The following is a 14969-nucleotide window of genomic DNA, read 5'->3' as shown; positions in this document are numbered from 1 at the left end:
ACACACACAGAGTGCGCTGGGTCTTATTCACTTGGCATTGCAGCCCCTATTTTTTTGTGTATGTTTTCCCCAAATTGAAAAGTCTTTCCATCTCCAGTGATTAGTTTGTTGAAATCAGAGTCAGTTCCATTTCTAGTTGCAGAGGCTTGACACCTCCCTATGCAGGTATTGGGCACTTGCTCTCCTTAGGTGAGGTGGCTGTAGCCTCATCTTCCAGTGGACTGTTTTTGCTGTACTTTCCACTCTCTCTCATATTGCCTGTCTTGCTCCCACTCAAAAGCAAAATAGCTCTGCTAGCTCACACCAGCTATGTAACATCTTGTTTCCCCACAATAGTCAACCACATGCCCCAGGAGCAGAGGCACAGAGGTTTCTTGGAGTTCCTCACAGTCAGTTTGGTTTTCACCATTTTGGATGAACCCGGCCACTTTACTACTCTTCCATCCTGTTTATTTATGATCCAATTAAATAGCACCAATACCAAATCTAATCCTTGTAGGACTCCACTTCCTACTTTCCCCCATTGTGAGAACTGTCAATTTATTCCCACCCCTTGCTTCCTGTAGTTTAAACAGATACTAATCTGCAAGAGAACTTTTCAGAACTCTGAAGGTTTTGAAGGCCTTTTGAAAGTCCAAATGTGTTTACCGAATTGCTATTCAAAGTACCTGAGAAACATCAGAAAGCTGGTGAGGCAGAATTTCCCTTAATGGAAGCCCTGATGATTTTTCCTCAGCAAGGCTCATTCCTCTATATGCATAATGATAAAAAGGTAAAGGTAGTCCCCTGTGCAAGCACCAGTCGTTTTCGACTCCAGGGTGATGTTGCTTTCACAACGTTTTAATGGCACACTTTTTACGGGGTGGTTTGCCATTGCCTTCCCCAGTCATCTACACTTTCCCCCCAGCAAGCTGAGTACTCATTACTGACCTCGGAAGGATGGAAGGCTGAGTCAACCTGGAGCCGGCTACCTGAACCAGCTTCCGCTGGGATCGAACTCAGGCCGTGAGCAGAGGGCTCCGACTGCAGTACTGCAGCTTTACCTTTTAAAATGGTTTCCATCAACTTACCAGGAATAGGCATCAGGTCAACTTGCTTCTAAGTTCCAGGTTTCTCCCAGAACCCATTTTAAAAGTAGCAGATTGTTTGCTACTTTCCAACCTTTTTTTTAAAAAGTGAGGCTGATTTTAATAATGAGCTGAATAATATTGTTGGAAGAAAAAACATTTCACATTTGAGGTCTTTAAGACATTTGGGTGGATGCTGTCTGGACCCAGTAATGTGTTCATTTTTAATTTGTCCATTAGCCTTAGAACTTTATGTCTTGTCACCTTAATTTGATTTGGTTCTTCAGACACATCTCTGCAAATAGCAGTTTCAGGGTGTGTAACTGTCATACATCTTCCACAGCAAAAAGAGATGAAGAAAAGCATTTCAGCTTCTCTGCAGTCTCCCTGGCTTCCTTAGCAAACTGTTTACTCTTTCCCCACCCAACAGTCCAACTGCCCAGTTTCCTGCATCTGGTTTAATTAAAAAATCTTATCATTTTTTCTTGATGTTTTAAGCAATGAAATTCCTTTTTGCCCACTTTATCACAAAGTTGCATCTGTTTAGACAGAGCCTATGCATCTTCTTTTTCAGCTCATTTAGGCACGACTTCTACATTTTAAAGGGAGCCAGCCAGTCTTGCCTTTTATGATTTCCTTGACTTTGCTCATGAATCATGCTGACATTTCTCTTTAGTGGAACCTTGGGGTGTCTGTGGTACACATTCTGAGCTTCAATTATCCTGCGTCCTGAAGGGATTTGACCCTCTTTTCTCTTCCTTTGAACTTCCTTTTGATTGATCTTTTCTGGGGCTCCCCAAAGACCTAATTTCTTCTGCCACCTTGTGTATGTGGGTGTGTATACGAAACATAAACACACAAACAACCAGCCCCCTAAAGATGCATCTTGGTAATTTCTGCGAAGTTTTTGTGAAGAGAAGCAGAAAATGTGTTATTGAAATCACTTCCATAGGGCCTTCTAACCTCAAAAGATTGTGCATAGACCACCTCTCAATGCTAGAAAGGCAACGTATTGGAAAGGAGTAAAACAGGAGTCTGTAAGGAAGATTTTTGCCAGGGGCCCAAACATCTATGCCTTTACCCCCCTGCTTTTCGGCATCAGTAATATATAAATCTTTCCACTAGGTGGCAATCTTTGGCTGCCAAAGATTTTGTGCCTTTCTAGAGGAAATGTGTTTGCAAAATTCTGTTTTCCTTTAGTACTTTACTAGTGGTGGTTCCCTCTTCTGTATTGTCTCTGTCCCCACATAGTAGAAAGCATGGGGCTACTTCTGTTCTAAAGAAATAATTTCCATTCTTAAAAAAAAAATAAGCACAGTGGGGACTCGCAAGACACATGAACATTTGAAGCTGCCTTATACTGCATCAGACCACTGGTCCATCAAGGTCAGTTTGGTCTACTCAGACTGGAAGTCCAGGTCTCAGGTGGAGGCTTTCCACATCCTCTTCTACCAAAAGAGAATATGTACAGAAAAACACAAAGGCATTAAAATTGGCAGGGCATTCAGAATAGGTTGGGAAGGGGCTTGTGGTGGGAGGGACTGTAGCTCAGAGCATCAGAGGGTCCCAAGGACAGTCCCCAGCAATGCTGGTAACAATATGCCTGGGCTGGGAAAGATCTCTGCTTGATGAGAGACCTTATGAGAAGCAGCTAATAAGTGCAGCTGCTAACTCAGTGCTCCGACTTGGTGCAAGGTGGCTTCATCCACTCCACACCCAGTAATGCCATGAGACCTCACCCTCACAGCAAGAGATGTGCTTGCAGAGCAACTTTAGACTTTCGTTTCAGCAAGAGGGTCTGCAGCAATGCGGCTGGCTGGGTGACGTCATCTGGCTTGTCCAGTCAGACCTGTACAGTCCCAATGGGAAAATCTGCCTTTGCTCTGTGCCTGGCTGGCATGTGTGTGTGAGACAGCATAAAAAGTGGTGTATCATCTGCCTTTATTTCAGCTTAGGACCCTTAGGGTTCTCCCAGATTGTCCACTTTGTTTACATTACTTATCTAATTTTTACCCTACCTAATTTTTACCCTACCCTTGGGTCTCCAGTGGGGACCTAAAATGAGTTATGTTGCTATCCTCCATCTTATCCTCACAACAACCCTGCGAGGCAGGCTAGGCTGAGAGTGTGAGACTGGGCCAAAGTCACCTAGCCGACTTTTGCACCAGAGTGGGGATTGAAACTGGGTCTCAACAGTCTAATCGCTATGCTACACTGGCTCTCGAATCCTTTTGACATGGTCATCCCAGCTGCTGTCACCTCAAGGCTCGGCTCCTGGGACAAGTAGAAGAGGAGGAAAACAACAGCTACTTGAAAGGGTCTGCCTTTTGCAGCTGACACAGGCAAAACCTGCTGGATCATTTGGCCAGTTATTCATACTCGTCTGTTCCTTCCCACCTCTGTTGTTGCCCTGCTCCCTGGAGCTCTCTTGCCTCCTGCATCCTCTTTAATGCCCTTTTGCTTCATTGATCACAGCCTTTCTCATGGTTCCATTTTGTTCTTTTTGGCTTGACTGATCCTTGGCTGCAGCTTCTGCATAGCCAGCAGAAAAGCTCTGGGGGCTGATGTGGGCAGGTGGCCAGTGTCACTGACAGGGTGGGCACAGGACCAAAATTGTCCCCAGGGTGGGGGAGGCCTGGGTCAGACCCACACCCTGTCACTCACACAAGCCAGTTATAAGCCATCAAAGGACCGGCCTGATTTCCCTGTCTTCTTTTTCCTCTATCCAGGGGGCGAGGCAGCCTGCTTGGGATGTTGCTGGGCTCTGTCCCACACTCGCATCTCACCCTTTCCTGACGGAGGTTTCGCTGTGAAACAGGAGAAGCCTCCAGACCATAAAGGTGAAGTAGCTTGTGGTGGCAGAGGGCCCACAGCTGACATGCCCTTTGTTCTTTGTCAGTCAGTAAAAGGCAAATCGTGCATGAGCAGCCATGATTCAGATGAAAGCTGTGTGGGAAGGAAAGAGGGGATTGAATCCTTTGACACCCACCCCCACCGTCTGAGTCACTAATTGCAACTGGACTTGCTGGGCTTCTGTTATGTGCCAGACTAGGGAGATCCAGGTTTGAACTTCCACATCATCACCCACTTGGCCAGTCCCACCCTCTCAGCCTAACCCTTTCACAGGGGGTTGTGAGGAGAAAATGAAAACAACATAAGCCGCTTTGGGTCCCTACTGGGGAGAAATGTGGGGTGTACATATTTAAATAAACATACAAGTACATTTTAGAAGGGGAATTAAAAAAAAGACATGGCTTTCCCCTTTAAAATAATTATAATCAGGGCTTTTTCCCAGCAAGAATGCACAGGAACGCAGTTGCGGCTGGCTTGATATAATGGGATGTGGCCTAATATGCAAATGAGTTCCTGCTGGGCTTTTTCTACAAAAAAGCCCTGCTAATAATGATGCACAAAGCCCCATTTTGATTAGCGAAACCAAGAGGGGGGTGGAAGGTAACTCTCCCTGCCCAGCTGTGATCCAAATTGGTACTGCAGACGGACACAATTTATCTTGTACCGAGTTCTTCCTCCTATTCATTTTGGCCTAGTGTGGAGAAAATCAGTATTCAGCTCGATGGGCCCCTCTGAGATAGTTTTGTGCAACCATCTAATGAGGAAGCCAAATCAATGTGGACTGGAAGACATGACCACCAATTTTGGGGGAAGTTTCAGCCCCTGGAGCAATTAATGTCTCCGTGTCAAACAGAATGAGACTGGAAGGAATCTTCCTCAGGGGATGTGTATGCTGGACCTAGCAAAATGAGGAAGGGGTCATGTGGGCCATTCACAACTCCTTTACTAGCTCCTAGAAAGGAAATGGGGAAGGATTCTCTCTGCCGCTTGCAAGTGAGTGGAAAACTGAACAGCAGGAGCTGCTGCAACCTCCATTACGGCTGAATGTTAACTATCAGACCAATTAAGTGTTGGAACAAGCTGTCCAGAAACAGCTGGAATTTGCATCAAGGGAGATTCTTAGGGAGAACCAAGTCATCCACATTCTTGCTGAGCAAGCCAAGGCACACCATCTCATTGGGGAGGGACGGTGGCTCAGTGGTAGAGCATCTGCTTGGTAAGCAGAAGGTCCCAAGTTCAATCCCCGGCATCTCCAACTAAAAAGGGTTCAAGCAAGTAGGCGTGGAAAACCTCAGCTTGAGACCCTGGAGAGCCGCTGCCAGTCTGAGTAGACAATACTGACTTTGATGGACCAAGGGTCTGATTCAGTATAAGGCAGCTTCATATGTTCATATGCATTCTGTTATATGTACAGGCAAAGTGACTTTAATCTGTAGCCTCCTGTATGGTATGGACCCTTCACTTCTTGGAGAATCTCAGTCTCAGCCACTCTTTGAAATGGGCAGTGCTGCCACTGAAGACTGCCACGACATGCAGAAGAAGAAAGCGGTTCCCACACATTGAATTTTCTTAATGCCAGTGTGGTGTGGTAGTTTGTGTGTTGAACCGGGATCTGAGAGGTTCAAATCTGCTAGGGGGAAGCTCGCTGAGGGACCTTGGGCCAGTCATGCTTTCTCAGCCTCACGGGGTTTTCATGAGGATCAAAGGGAAGAGAAAAGAATGGTTGAGCTGCATTGAGACCCCATTGGGGAGAAAAGCAGGGCATAAATGTAAATGAATAAACAATAGGGAACTCTAGTTGCTGCAGGGACTGCAGATGCAGTAGAGTGGGAACAGGGATTCCAAAGGGTGGTTTGCAGTTCCCGTCTGCTTCTGCTTGGAGCGGTGGAGTCAGATCCTTAATAGCAGAGGACCAGAGCTGTAGAGTCAGAGCCTTAATAGCAGAGGAATGTTTGCAAGGAGAGGAGACAGTTGACTAAATGGTCACTACTTCTTGGATCTGCTCTTTGTTTTACAAAAATATTTCAAATATATTTTATAGGGCTCTGCTCTTTTTCTCCTGTGTGTACTGTGCATGTGTTTTTTTTTGGGGGGGGGGGGCTTCGCTTTCTTCCACGTTCTATTTGAAGCAGTGTGCATGCATTTGAAAGCATATACCTTGAATAAAAAATTAAAAGGTGCCACTGGACTCAAAACTTCGTTTTTCCACAAGGCAGTGATTCTCAGGTGTGTTCTTGTAGCCTCCATAACTGCTGGTTCATTACAACAGCAACAAGACTTTCCACAGAATGGGGTGTCCTGCCTCTTCCCTGCCTAAGACCCCCAGAGCAGCAGTTCCTCTTCCCATCTGTGCCACAGGGGAGAGCCAGTATGGTGTAGCGATTAAGAGTGTTGGACTAGCATCCAGGAGGCCTGGGTTCAGATCTCCACTTGCGATCTTGCTGGGTGATCTTAGGCTGCTCATACTTTCTCAGCCTAGCCTACCTCAAAGAGTTGTTGTGAGCATTAAATGGAAGGAGAGGAGAACAATGTATGCTGTTTTGGGTCCCCGTTGAGGAGGAAGACAGGGTACAAATGAAGCAAATAAATATATTTAAAAATTAGTAATTCACAAATCACTATAGCATTATAACTCTAGCAAATTCATGGAATCATAGATTCATAGAGTTGGATGGGACCTCTAGGGTCAGTTTACAGTTTTTAAAACTGAAACAGCTGCCTATTCTGTGGCACAGTGAAAGGAATGGCAGCTGTGGGGTACTGAGGTGGTGACATGGTTCTGTTGAGGTTGGGACTGGGGGACAGCTGGACTTTCCTGTCCACACAGCAGACACTATGGAATTGCTGTGATCTTTCCAAAAAGATTTTAGTGAAGCAGGTTAAGGAGAGATAGTAAAGCTGCAGAAAGCGGGGCGACACTTGAAAACACTGCAAAGCCCTATGGAAGCAGGAGAAAAAGCCCTCTTTCCCCACTAGCATCCAAGCCAGATTGAGCACGCAGTGTGCAGTAGCACCCTCTGTCACACTTTGTTGGAACTGCACTTGAGGTGCTTCAGTGAGGTCAAAGGCAGCTTGGCCTAAAGGTGTGCAGAACAGCAGGTCAATCAGTTCAGAGCAGCCACAAATTACCTGCACCTTCCTTCGAAGTGCCAGTTCCTGGCACGACAGATCTCAGACTGTGGGATAGAAATCTCTCACCTTGAAGTCAGCTGTACCTCTCTCCTCACTGAGGATCAGGCGCCTCAGGCCATATATTTCTTCAGTGTGAACGGGAAGAACACATTAGTCATGCTATTATCTATGGTATTAGAGGGCCAAGTAAACAGGTGTGATGGTTGCCAAGGTTAATGATTGGCGTCACAGTGGTGAACTTGGCATTCCCCTCTTGGGCATTAATCTAAATCACTTTATGGTTGAGAGTCTTTTCAAACTGTACTGTACACCAGTTCAATCCCCTTGCATTTGAATGCTGTGCGAAACTTGTGCAAGGAGTAGCTGGAAGGGGAGCCTAGAGGCTAAGGGTTTGATGGGGCAACCTCACCCTGGAGCCAACATGCCATCTACAATTGGTTGTGGTGGCCCAGCTGCCCCATCTTGCCTACCCTGCCACCTCTGCCCATGACCTTCTGTCTGTGGCATGGCATCTCAACAAATCCACCACCATGCATTAATAATGGATGGCTTCACCAGCTTAGTGGAGAAGTTCTCCTCTGGCTGTACTTCTCAGCAATCAGTCAGTGCCAGAGCTTGTCTAAGAGAGCACTCCTATTAGCTGGCTCCAGGTAAGCTCAGCGCTGCTGCAGGAGTCTGCCATCTTCTTCCTGTCCAGGCCTTTTGAACGATGTGCCGTAACGCATCAGGCTTTCCTGGAAGGCTGATCATACCTTACTGGAGCTTCTAAATGTAGAAGTATACCTTTGAGTAACAGAGGCTGGGGATATATAACTAGAGAACTACAAAGCTCTGCTTCAAGGGCTCTATACATATAGGTCAAGACAGTGTGTGACTACAAGAAAAAAGGCCAATGCTATGCTGGGGATTATTAGGAGAATTGAAAACAAATCAGCCAGTATCATAATGCCCCTGTAGAAATCGATGGTGCGGCCTCGTTTGGAGTACTGTGTAAAATTCTGGTCACCCCCCAAAAGATATTATAACATTGGAAAAAGGCAACTAGAATGATTAAAGGGTTGGAACACTTTCCCTATGAAGAAAGCTTAAAATGCTTGGGGCTCTTTAGCTTGAGGAAATGTCGACTAAGGGGTGACATGATAGAGGTTTACAAGATTATGCATGGGATAGAGAAGGTAGAGAAAGAAGTACTTTTCTCCCTTTCTCACAATACAAGAACTTGTGGGCACTCAGTGAAATTGCTTAGGTTAGAACCGATAAAAGGAAATACTTCTTCACCCAAAGGGTGATTAACACATGGAATTCACTGCCACAGGAGGTGGTGGCAGCTAAAAGCATAGCCAACTTCAAGAGGGGATTGGATAAACATATGAAGCAGAGGTCCATCAATGGCTATTAGCCACAGGGTATTGATGGAACTCTCTGTCTGGGGCAGTGATGCTCTGTATTCTTGGTGCTTGGGGGAGGGCAACAGTGGGAGGGCTTCTAGTGTCCTGGCCGCACTGATGGACCTCCTAAGACACCATTTTTTTGTGGCTACTGTGTGACACAGAGTGTTGGACTGGATGGGCCATTGGCCTGATCCAACATGGCTTCTCTGATGTTCTTATGTTCTTAGGTAGTGTATTTGAAGAAAAGGTCATACCTTGAATAAAACTTAGACCAATTTCGCACTCATCCTAAGCCGCTCTCATGGTCGTCTTCTAAACACAACATCCTTCCAATTTCCCACTATCTGCCCTGGGGCTGCAGCAAACATAAGCGTTTAAGTGCAGCAAACAGAAACTGGTTTTTAGCGGTTTCTGTTTGCTGCACTTAAATGCCGATCTTTGCTGCAGCCCTGGAGCAGATAGTGGGAAATTGGAAGGCCACTGTGCTGAGAAGACCACCTTGAGAGTGGCATAGGGTGAATGTGAAATCGGTCTTAGTGATCTTAAAGGTGCCATGGGACTCACTTGAATTTTGTTCTGCTAATTCAGAACAACATGGCTCCCCACCTGAATCTATTTTTTAGTTGAACAGTTTCTCATTGAAATGTTTTCTTTGAAGCCCCCTTTTGTTGAACAACGTTGATTTTTAGGTCAGCAACATAATGCCCTGGTAGATGGAAATGTTCTGTCCCAGGTTTCTGGAAATGGCCATTTTTTTACTGTCAATTTTCTCTGTTTATTCTTTTGCACAGTAACAGACCTGTTTGTTCTATGCGGACAACATATTATTAAGGCTAAATGTCACTTTGGCAGATGAGTTTGAGTTGCACATAGAAATGTCACAAACTATACTTTTTGAGGAACAAAGTTTGAGTCCAGCAGCACCTTTAAGACCAACAAAGTTTAATTGTGGGTATAAGTTTTCATGCATACTTTCTGAAGAAGTATGCATGCATAAGAAAGCTCTTACCCAGAATTAAACTTCGTTAATTTGGACTCAGACTTTGTTCTGTTGCTTCAGGCTAGCATGGCTACCCACCAACCTGAATATACCTTTTGTGTTTCATGTGTTTATTTAAACTCACTCTTCACTCCCTGCCCCTTTGGTGTGCCGAAGTGGGCTGTGACCTACAAACACTTATCTTGATACAAATCAATTAGGTTTAATGGTCTACTGGTAGGGTTGCCAGCCTCTAGGTAGCACCTGGAGATCTCCTGCTATTACAACAGATCTCCAGATGACCAAGATCAGTTTCCCTGGAGAAAATGGCTGCTTTGGAGGATGCATTTTATGGCATTATATCCTGTTGAGGTTCTTCCCCACCCCAAATCCTGCCCTCCCCAGGCTGCACCCCCAAAATCTCCAGGTATTTCCCAACCCAGAACTGACAACCTAATCCACCAGACTCTCTTTTTTTGTCTTGACAGGCTAACACAGTGTCCCCCATAGCAATTTGTGACATTAAACACAGTGAGATTCAGAGTCCATTTTTGTCTCAGTTCTCTGACACCCTCAGGAATAACATTATTCCCCAGACAATTTGCTATTGTTGGGCAGGATTGTTCACATAATCATTTCTACCAACCAAAATAAGAAGCATTCCATGTATGTGTGTGCGTGTGCAAGCTGCACTCCACTGGCAGAAATCCTTCTGTTGGTAGAAATGGTTTGTAGGATCAAGTCATTAACTCACCACTCTTGAGCTACTTGTAGATTACTAGGATGTCTACCAGTATGACTTTTCCTTTCCCATTCCTTCAGCCAGAGGTCTCCTGATCTCCTCAGAATGATGCTATGGCAATGCTGCTGCTGGCAAAATTAGGCAGGAATGAGAGCAGAAAGCCTGTCATCACCAGGGACCCTGACAGGAAGCATTCTGTCCTCCTTTTGCTCTTTGCAATGGTTATCAAATAGAAGAGTGCAACTCTTTTGCCGGTGGGTTGTAAGAGCATGAAGGAGGATGAGGTGGGCTGAGTAGGACAGGAGGCTCTGGGAGGCAAATTTGGTTTGCCTCTGCATACAGTATGAAATGACCGGGGAATGTAGCCTGTTGCTCAGAACCACTATATAGTTACAAATATTAAACATGAAAATAATATATAAACCTTCCAGTTAACTGATGTGAAATTTCTGCATTGCATGATGGCATGGAGAGAGGCAAAGCAGTATGGAGTTTCTTTCTGAGTTCTCTGAAGTACAGTAAATTTAGAATTGGGTCCTAAAAAGTGTAGTAAGTTTAAAAGTTTGTCCCATTAAATCATTGGACAAGAATGTTGGCCTGAACAGCATGTCTGGAGATAGCAGGATCAGAACCTTTATAGCAAGGCAGAAAAGTCTTTCAAAGTTTGTGTGTTTTTAAATTTTTGGAATTGCTCCATCTGCCAAGGTCAGAGTGTTCCCCCCACCCACACGCAAGAGGCAGAACTCTTCAAAGCCAAGGCTGAAATGAACACAGCAAGATCAGACAAAATGTTTTACTAATGGGCACTTCATGGCCCCCCTTTGAAACGCTTTGTTGAGGAACCACCCCCTGCCAAGCAAACGGGCACAGGGCAGTCTGGCTGCACAGGGAATATGCTGGGCTTCTGCCAAGGGTGAGAAGGCATCTCATTCTCAGTCACCCACCGTACAGGCACAGTTCTGCAGACTGCATTTCTTCCTGGATTACAGCTTAAAGCAGCATTTTTCACTCCCCCTCTACTGAGAAACAGAAAACTTCCTTCAAAAATACAAATTCCACCCAGCAGTTCAGATTTCTGCTCCTCTCCCACCCTCTCTCCATTCCGACATCTTCTGTAAGCGACAGGCCAGCCTTGTATGTCCTTTAAGGATGCAACAGCCACTGGAGTTTGGCAGATGTCCTGACGTGCCTGTTCCATGCTGTGCACTGGCAGCCTGTTGTCTTGAAGATGTTGAATGTGATTCCCATCATTTGGCCACTCAGAATGCAAGAATAGTTTTCCCCCAAAGGAAATTTAGCTCTGATGTCCTCAAAGAACCAGAGGGTGGTGTTCAAGCAACACACCATGTGGTGCTGTCGGCAGGGTCTGGGAGAAATTGCGGCTTGAGTGGTAAGTCGTGCTCGTAGAGAAGAGGGTAGGAAGAACAGGCATGGCTGTTGCTTACCTGTTTGGTTCACCTACATGACGAGAGGGCAGTGGAGGTATACTTGGGCCCCTCTGGCTGCTGAGTCCAGTTGCTGTTACACGTAGCCAGTCAGATTATAAGCATTGAACTCACTCTTGGTCTTTTGAGTCATGTCAGGTGGTGATGGGTTCCTGCTACCCAGGGTTTTAGCACGGTAAGGAGTATAACGAGCCGTGTGTGATTCCCGAGGAGGGCATGAGGAACAGAGGATGAAGCCGCCGATGAGGGAGGTCAAGGAGGAGAGGATGCCCAGGTAGAGAGCTTCGCCAATCTCAAACTTCATGCTGTCAGGGACAATGGGGTTATAGAAGTCACGGAGGATCATATGGAAATTCCACACCACAGGGATGAAGCAGAGCAGTCCCCCAATCACAAAGACCACCCCTCCAAACACAGCTATCCGGTCCTTGGCAGGAGAGCCCTGAGAGAAGATTGTGCATCTCATCCCCGCGACACAAATGATAGATGCCAGCACGGAGACTGCAATGGAGGTGATCATCAGTGCCTGGGCCACCTGGATGTTAGTAGGCAAGCTGAGCAGAGAGTTGTAGATGTCACACTGGGTGATGCCTGTGCTATAGGTTGCACACTCCATCCAGAGTCCCTTGGAGAAGCCAACTGCTGTAACAATGCTTGAGCCAATGTAGGAGCTGGTTTTCCAGTTGGGCAGGAGCATGGCTATCGAGGTACCCAACAAGCCCAAGATCCCAAGGACATACCCGACAAGCTGGAGGCCAACGGAGATCATTTTCACTCTTTCTCGTTCTCTTTTGGCTTCCAGTCTCTCATCAACGGTTTCCAGTTTTTTCCTTCCTGCTCATCTCTCTACTCATCTAGTTTCCCATCTCGTGATGAGTGATCCTGGGGTGCAGACAGACTCTTCTTTCTATCTGCTCCTGTCCATCCCTGTCCTGGATTCTGGGTCCTTCTACGCTGGTCTTAGTGTGGGTGGGAGTGAGGGGGAGAAGAGGTTATCCGGGTGATAGGGGGAAAAGCCACAATGGATTAATGATTGACCAGTGACTTCAGAAGAACGCAGAACGCCCTTTCATCCCTTGTTATCTGTAGAAATTACATTTCAAAAAGTCAGAAAACCCACATAATAATAAAAGGAGCAAAGGAATGGCAATCTTCTGCTTGTCTTTTAATCATAAGTGATACAGAGGAAGCAAGGTGTGAGCAAGGGAAGGGAACACGGGATGACACCCAAGGCTATCCACTTTCCTCATCTGTTCTTAGCCCTTTGACAGCAGCTGGGAGGGGAAGCTCTTGTTGGATGTAAACCAGCCATTAACATTGGCTTTGTTTTTCCTGGTCCTTTCTTTCCAGTGCAGGAGAAGAATCAAACTACTGAGCTGCACTTATTGAGTCTTTGAATATTACTTTCAAGTGCACCCAATGCCAGATCATCTTTGGCCAGCAGAATACTAGCTTTCATGCTCTGACTCCACATAGTATTACCTTTGCATGACACACTGAGACAAGTGTGCTGTTGTGTAGCCAATGAAACATCAGCAGAATTCATCTTAACATCTCCATTAACACATGGGTCATTTCACAAGTGGTAGTGCTATATATGGCACAATTCTTGCACACTTGTGAGCACTTTATATGCCCCACCTTGAAAATGCATTAACTGCATTATTCAATTATAAATTGATATCGCTGCACAAACATACATTTCGACTAATGTTCTCTTGTGAGCATCATGCCTTGCATGAGTGGAAATAGGTCATTAGATCCAATGAGAGTTTTCTTGTGCAATAGAGTACCACAAATTAAGAATGGAAGTGCCACTGATGTAATTGTCTTAATGTTTGTGGAAGTGGATCACTGGATACACACTACTGTTTTTAACACCATAGGAACATAGGAACATAACATGGCCCATACAGTCCAATACTCTGTGTCACACATGGCCCAAAAAACCCAAGTGCCAAACATATAAATTGTCTTGGAGATAGCAAATAAAGGTAAAGTTAGTCCCCAGTGCAAGCACCAGTCATTTTCAACTCTGGGGTGATTGAACTCAGGTCGTGAGCAGAGCTTAGGACTGCAGTACTGCAGCTTTACCACTCTGTGCCACAGGGCTAGATAGCAAATATTGATCCCCAAAAGCTGTTTTGGGTCAGCCTGGCAATGCCAAGCATTAGCTACTTTCTGAGGCCAGGATCCTCACTGACTGAGTGAGTGGGAGGTAACTAATCTTAACACTTCAGAAGGAGCTGGCCTCTTCCTCATTTTCTCTAGTTCTTCCAACCTGCCTCTTAAGGTCTGAGATTTGGGCAAAAAAAAATGTGCATGATTGAGGCAGGCTGCAGCATTACCCTTCTCAAGGACTCCAGTCTACAAAGGACTTGGTTTCTCCTGGCTGGATTTTACCCACCTTTCTTGCCCTAGTCTACAAGTGATTGCTATAGTAAGCCTGCAATGGATAAAAGGCCAGTTAACTTCAGTTTAATTCAGATGACTGGTTGGTGTTGATTGAGGAATTGGTTACAGCCCACACAAGGCAGGGTTGTACTGCTCCTGAAAATGCAGGCTTACTCTTTGGGGTGCTGTTGGACCTGGTTCTACAGATGGATGCTCTGATTTTATCTGGCAGCTGGTGTTTGGGTAGCTGATTCCTGGTGGCAGCAGCAGCTCTCGTTCACTTTGCATGGGGCAACAGCCACTCCTTGCATGACCCTAGGGGACAGGCTGGTGGTGGTGGCGGCGTTGGCAGTGGCAATGATTCTATTGCCCCATCCTGGACTTTTGGCCAGAACTACAGAATCACTAGGATCTTCCCTCACAGGCTTTGATCTAAGCTGTCCACTACCTTCAGAAGCATGGTGTATGGCCATGAGAAACAGGTCTTTTTCAGCTGTCCAAGGCTACCTGCCCCCCTTCTAGAATATTCTTCTTTCCCTTTTATGTCTGGCACAGAGCCTGGCTACTTTCTCGTGCCAGGCCAAGATATTTTTTAGTTAGAATTTTAATTAACTAATAGGTTTTCCCAGTGTGATTGTTTTCTCTGGCAGATCTGGGATTTTGATTATCTGCTGTTTCACTCACGGTTTGTAGCTGTGTTGTCATTTGATTTGCGCCTTTGCTGTTTTAAATGCTGGTTGAAATATAGTTAACTTTATTCAGCTGGTTGACATTTAGTTAATTTAATTGTAATTTATGAGTTCCAACTTGTTCTATATGAATTGTATTCATTTAGTTGTAAACTGTCTTGAGTATAAATACAGAGAGAGGACGAATATAGAGATATTCTGAATAAATAAATGAAAGCTGCTCAAACTGGCACCTGTGGCAATGAAGAACCAATTTGCAGTGAAATCGTAAGAACAC

General features: G+C 45.5%; 1 protein-coding gene across 1 annotated transcript; it reads right to left on the bottom strand.

Moving 5' to 3' along the window:
• Positions 1 to 10943: 10943 nt before the first annotated feature.
• On the bottom strand, positions 10944 to 12583 carry CLDN2 (claudin 2). Its single transcript, XM_060249641.1, has one exon. The coding sequence runs from the start codon at positions 12376 to 12378 to the stop codon at positions 11686 to 11688; it is 693 nt and encodes a 230-aa protein (XP_060105624.1). The 5' UTR covers positions 12379 to 12583; the 3' UTR covers positions 10944 to 11685.
• Positions 12584 to 14969: the final 2386 nt, after the last annotated feature.

The sequence above is a fragment of the Heteronotia binoei genome, chromosome 11 (assembly GCF_032191835.1).
Source record: "Heteronotia binoei isolate CCM8104 ecotype False Entrance Well chromosome 11, APGP_CSIRO_Hbin_v1, whole genome shotgun sequence".
In the NCBI taxonomy this organism is placed as follows: Eukaryota; Metazoa; Chordata; class Lepidosauria; order Squamata; family Gekkonidae; genus Heteronotia; species Heteronotia binoei.
Note: the sequence above shows the minus strand (reverse complement) of the source record. Positions and strands in the feature narration are given on the sequence as shown.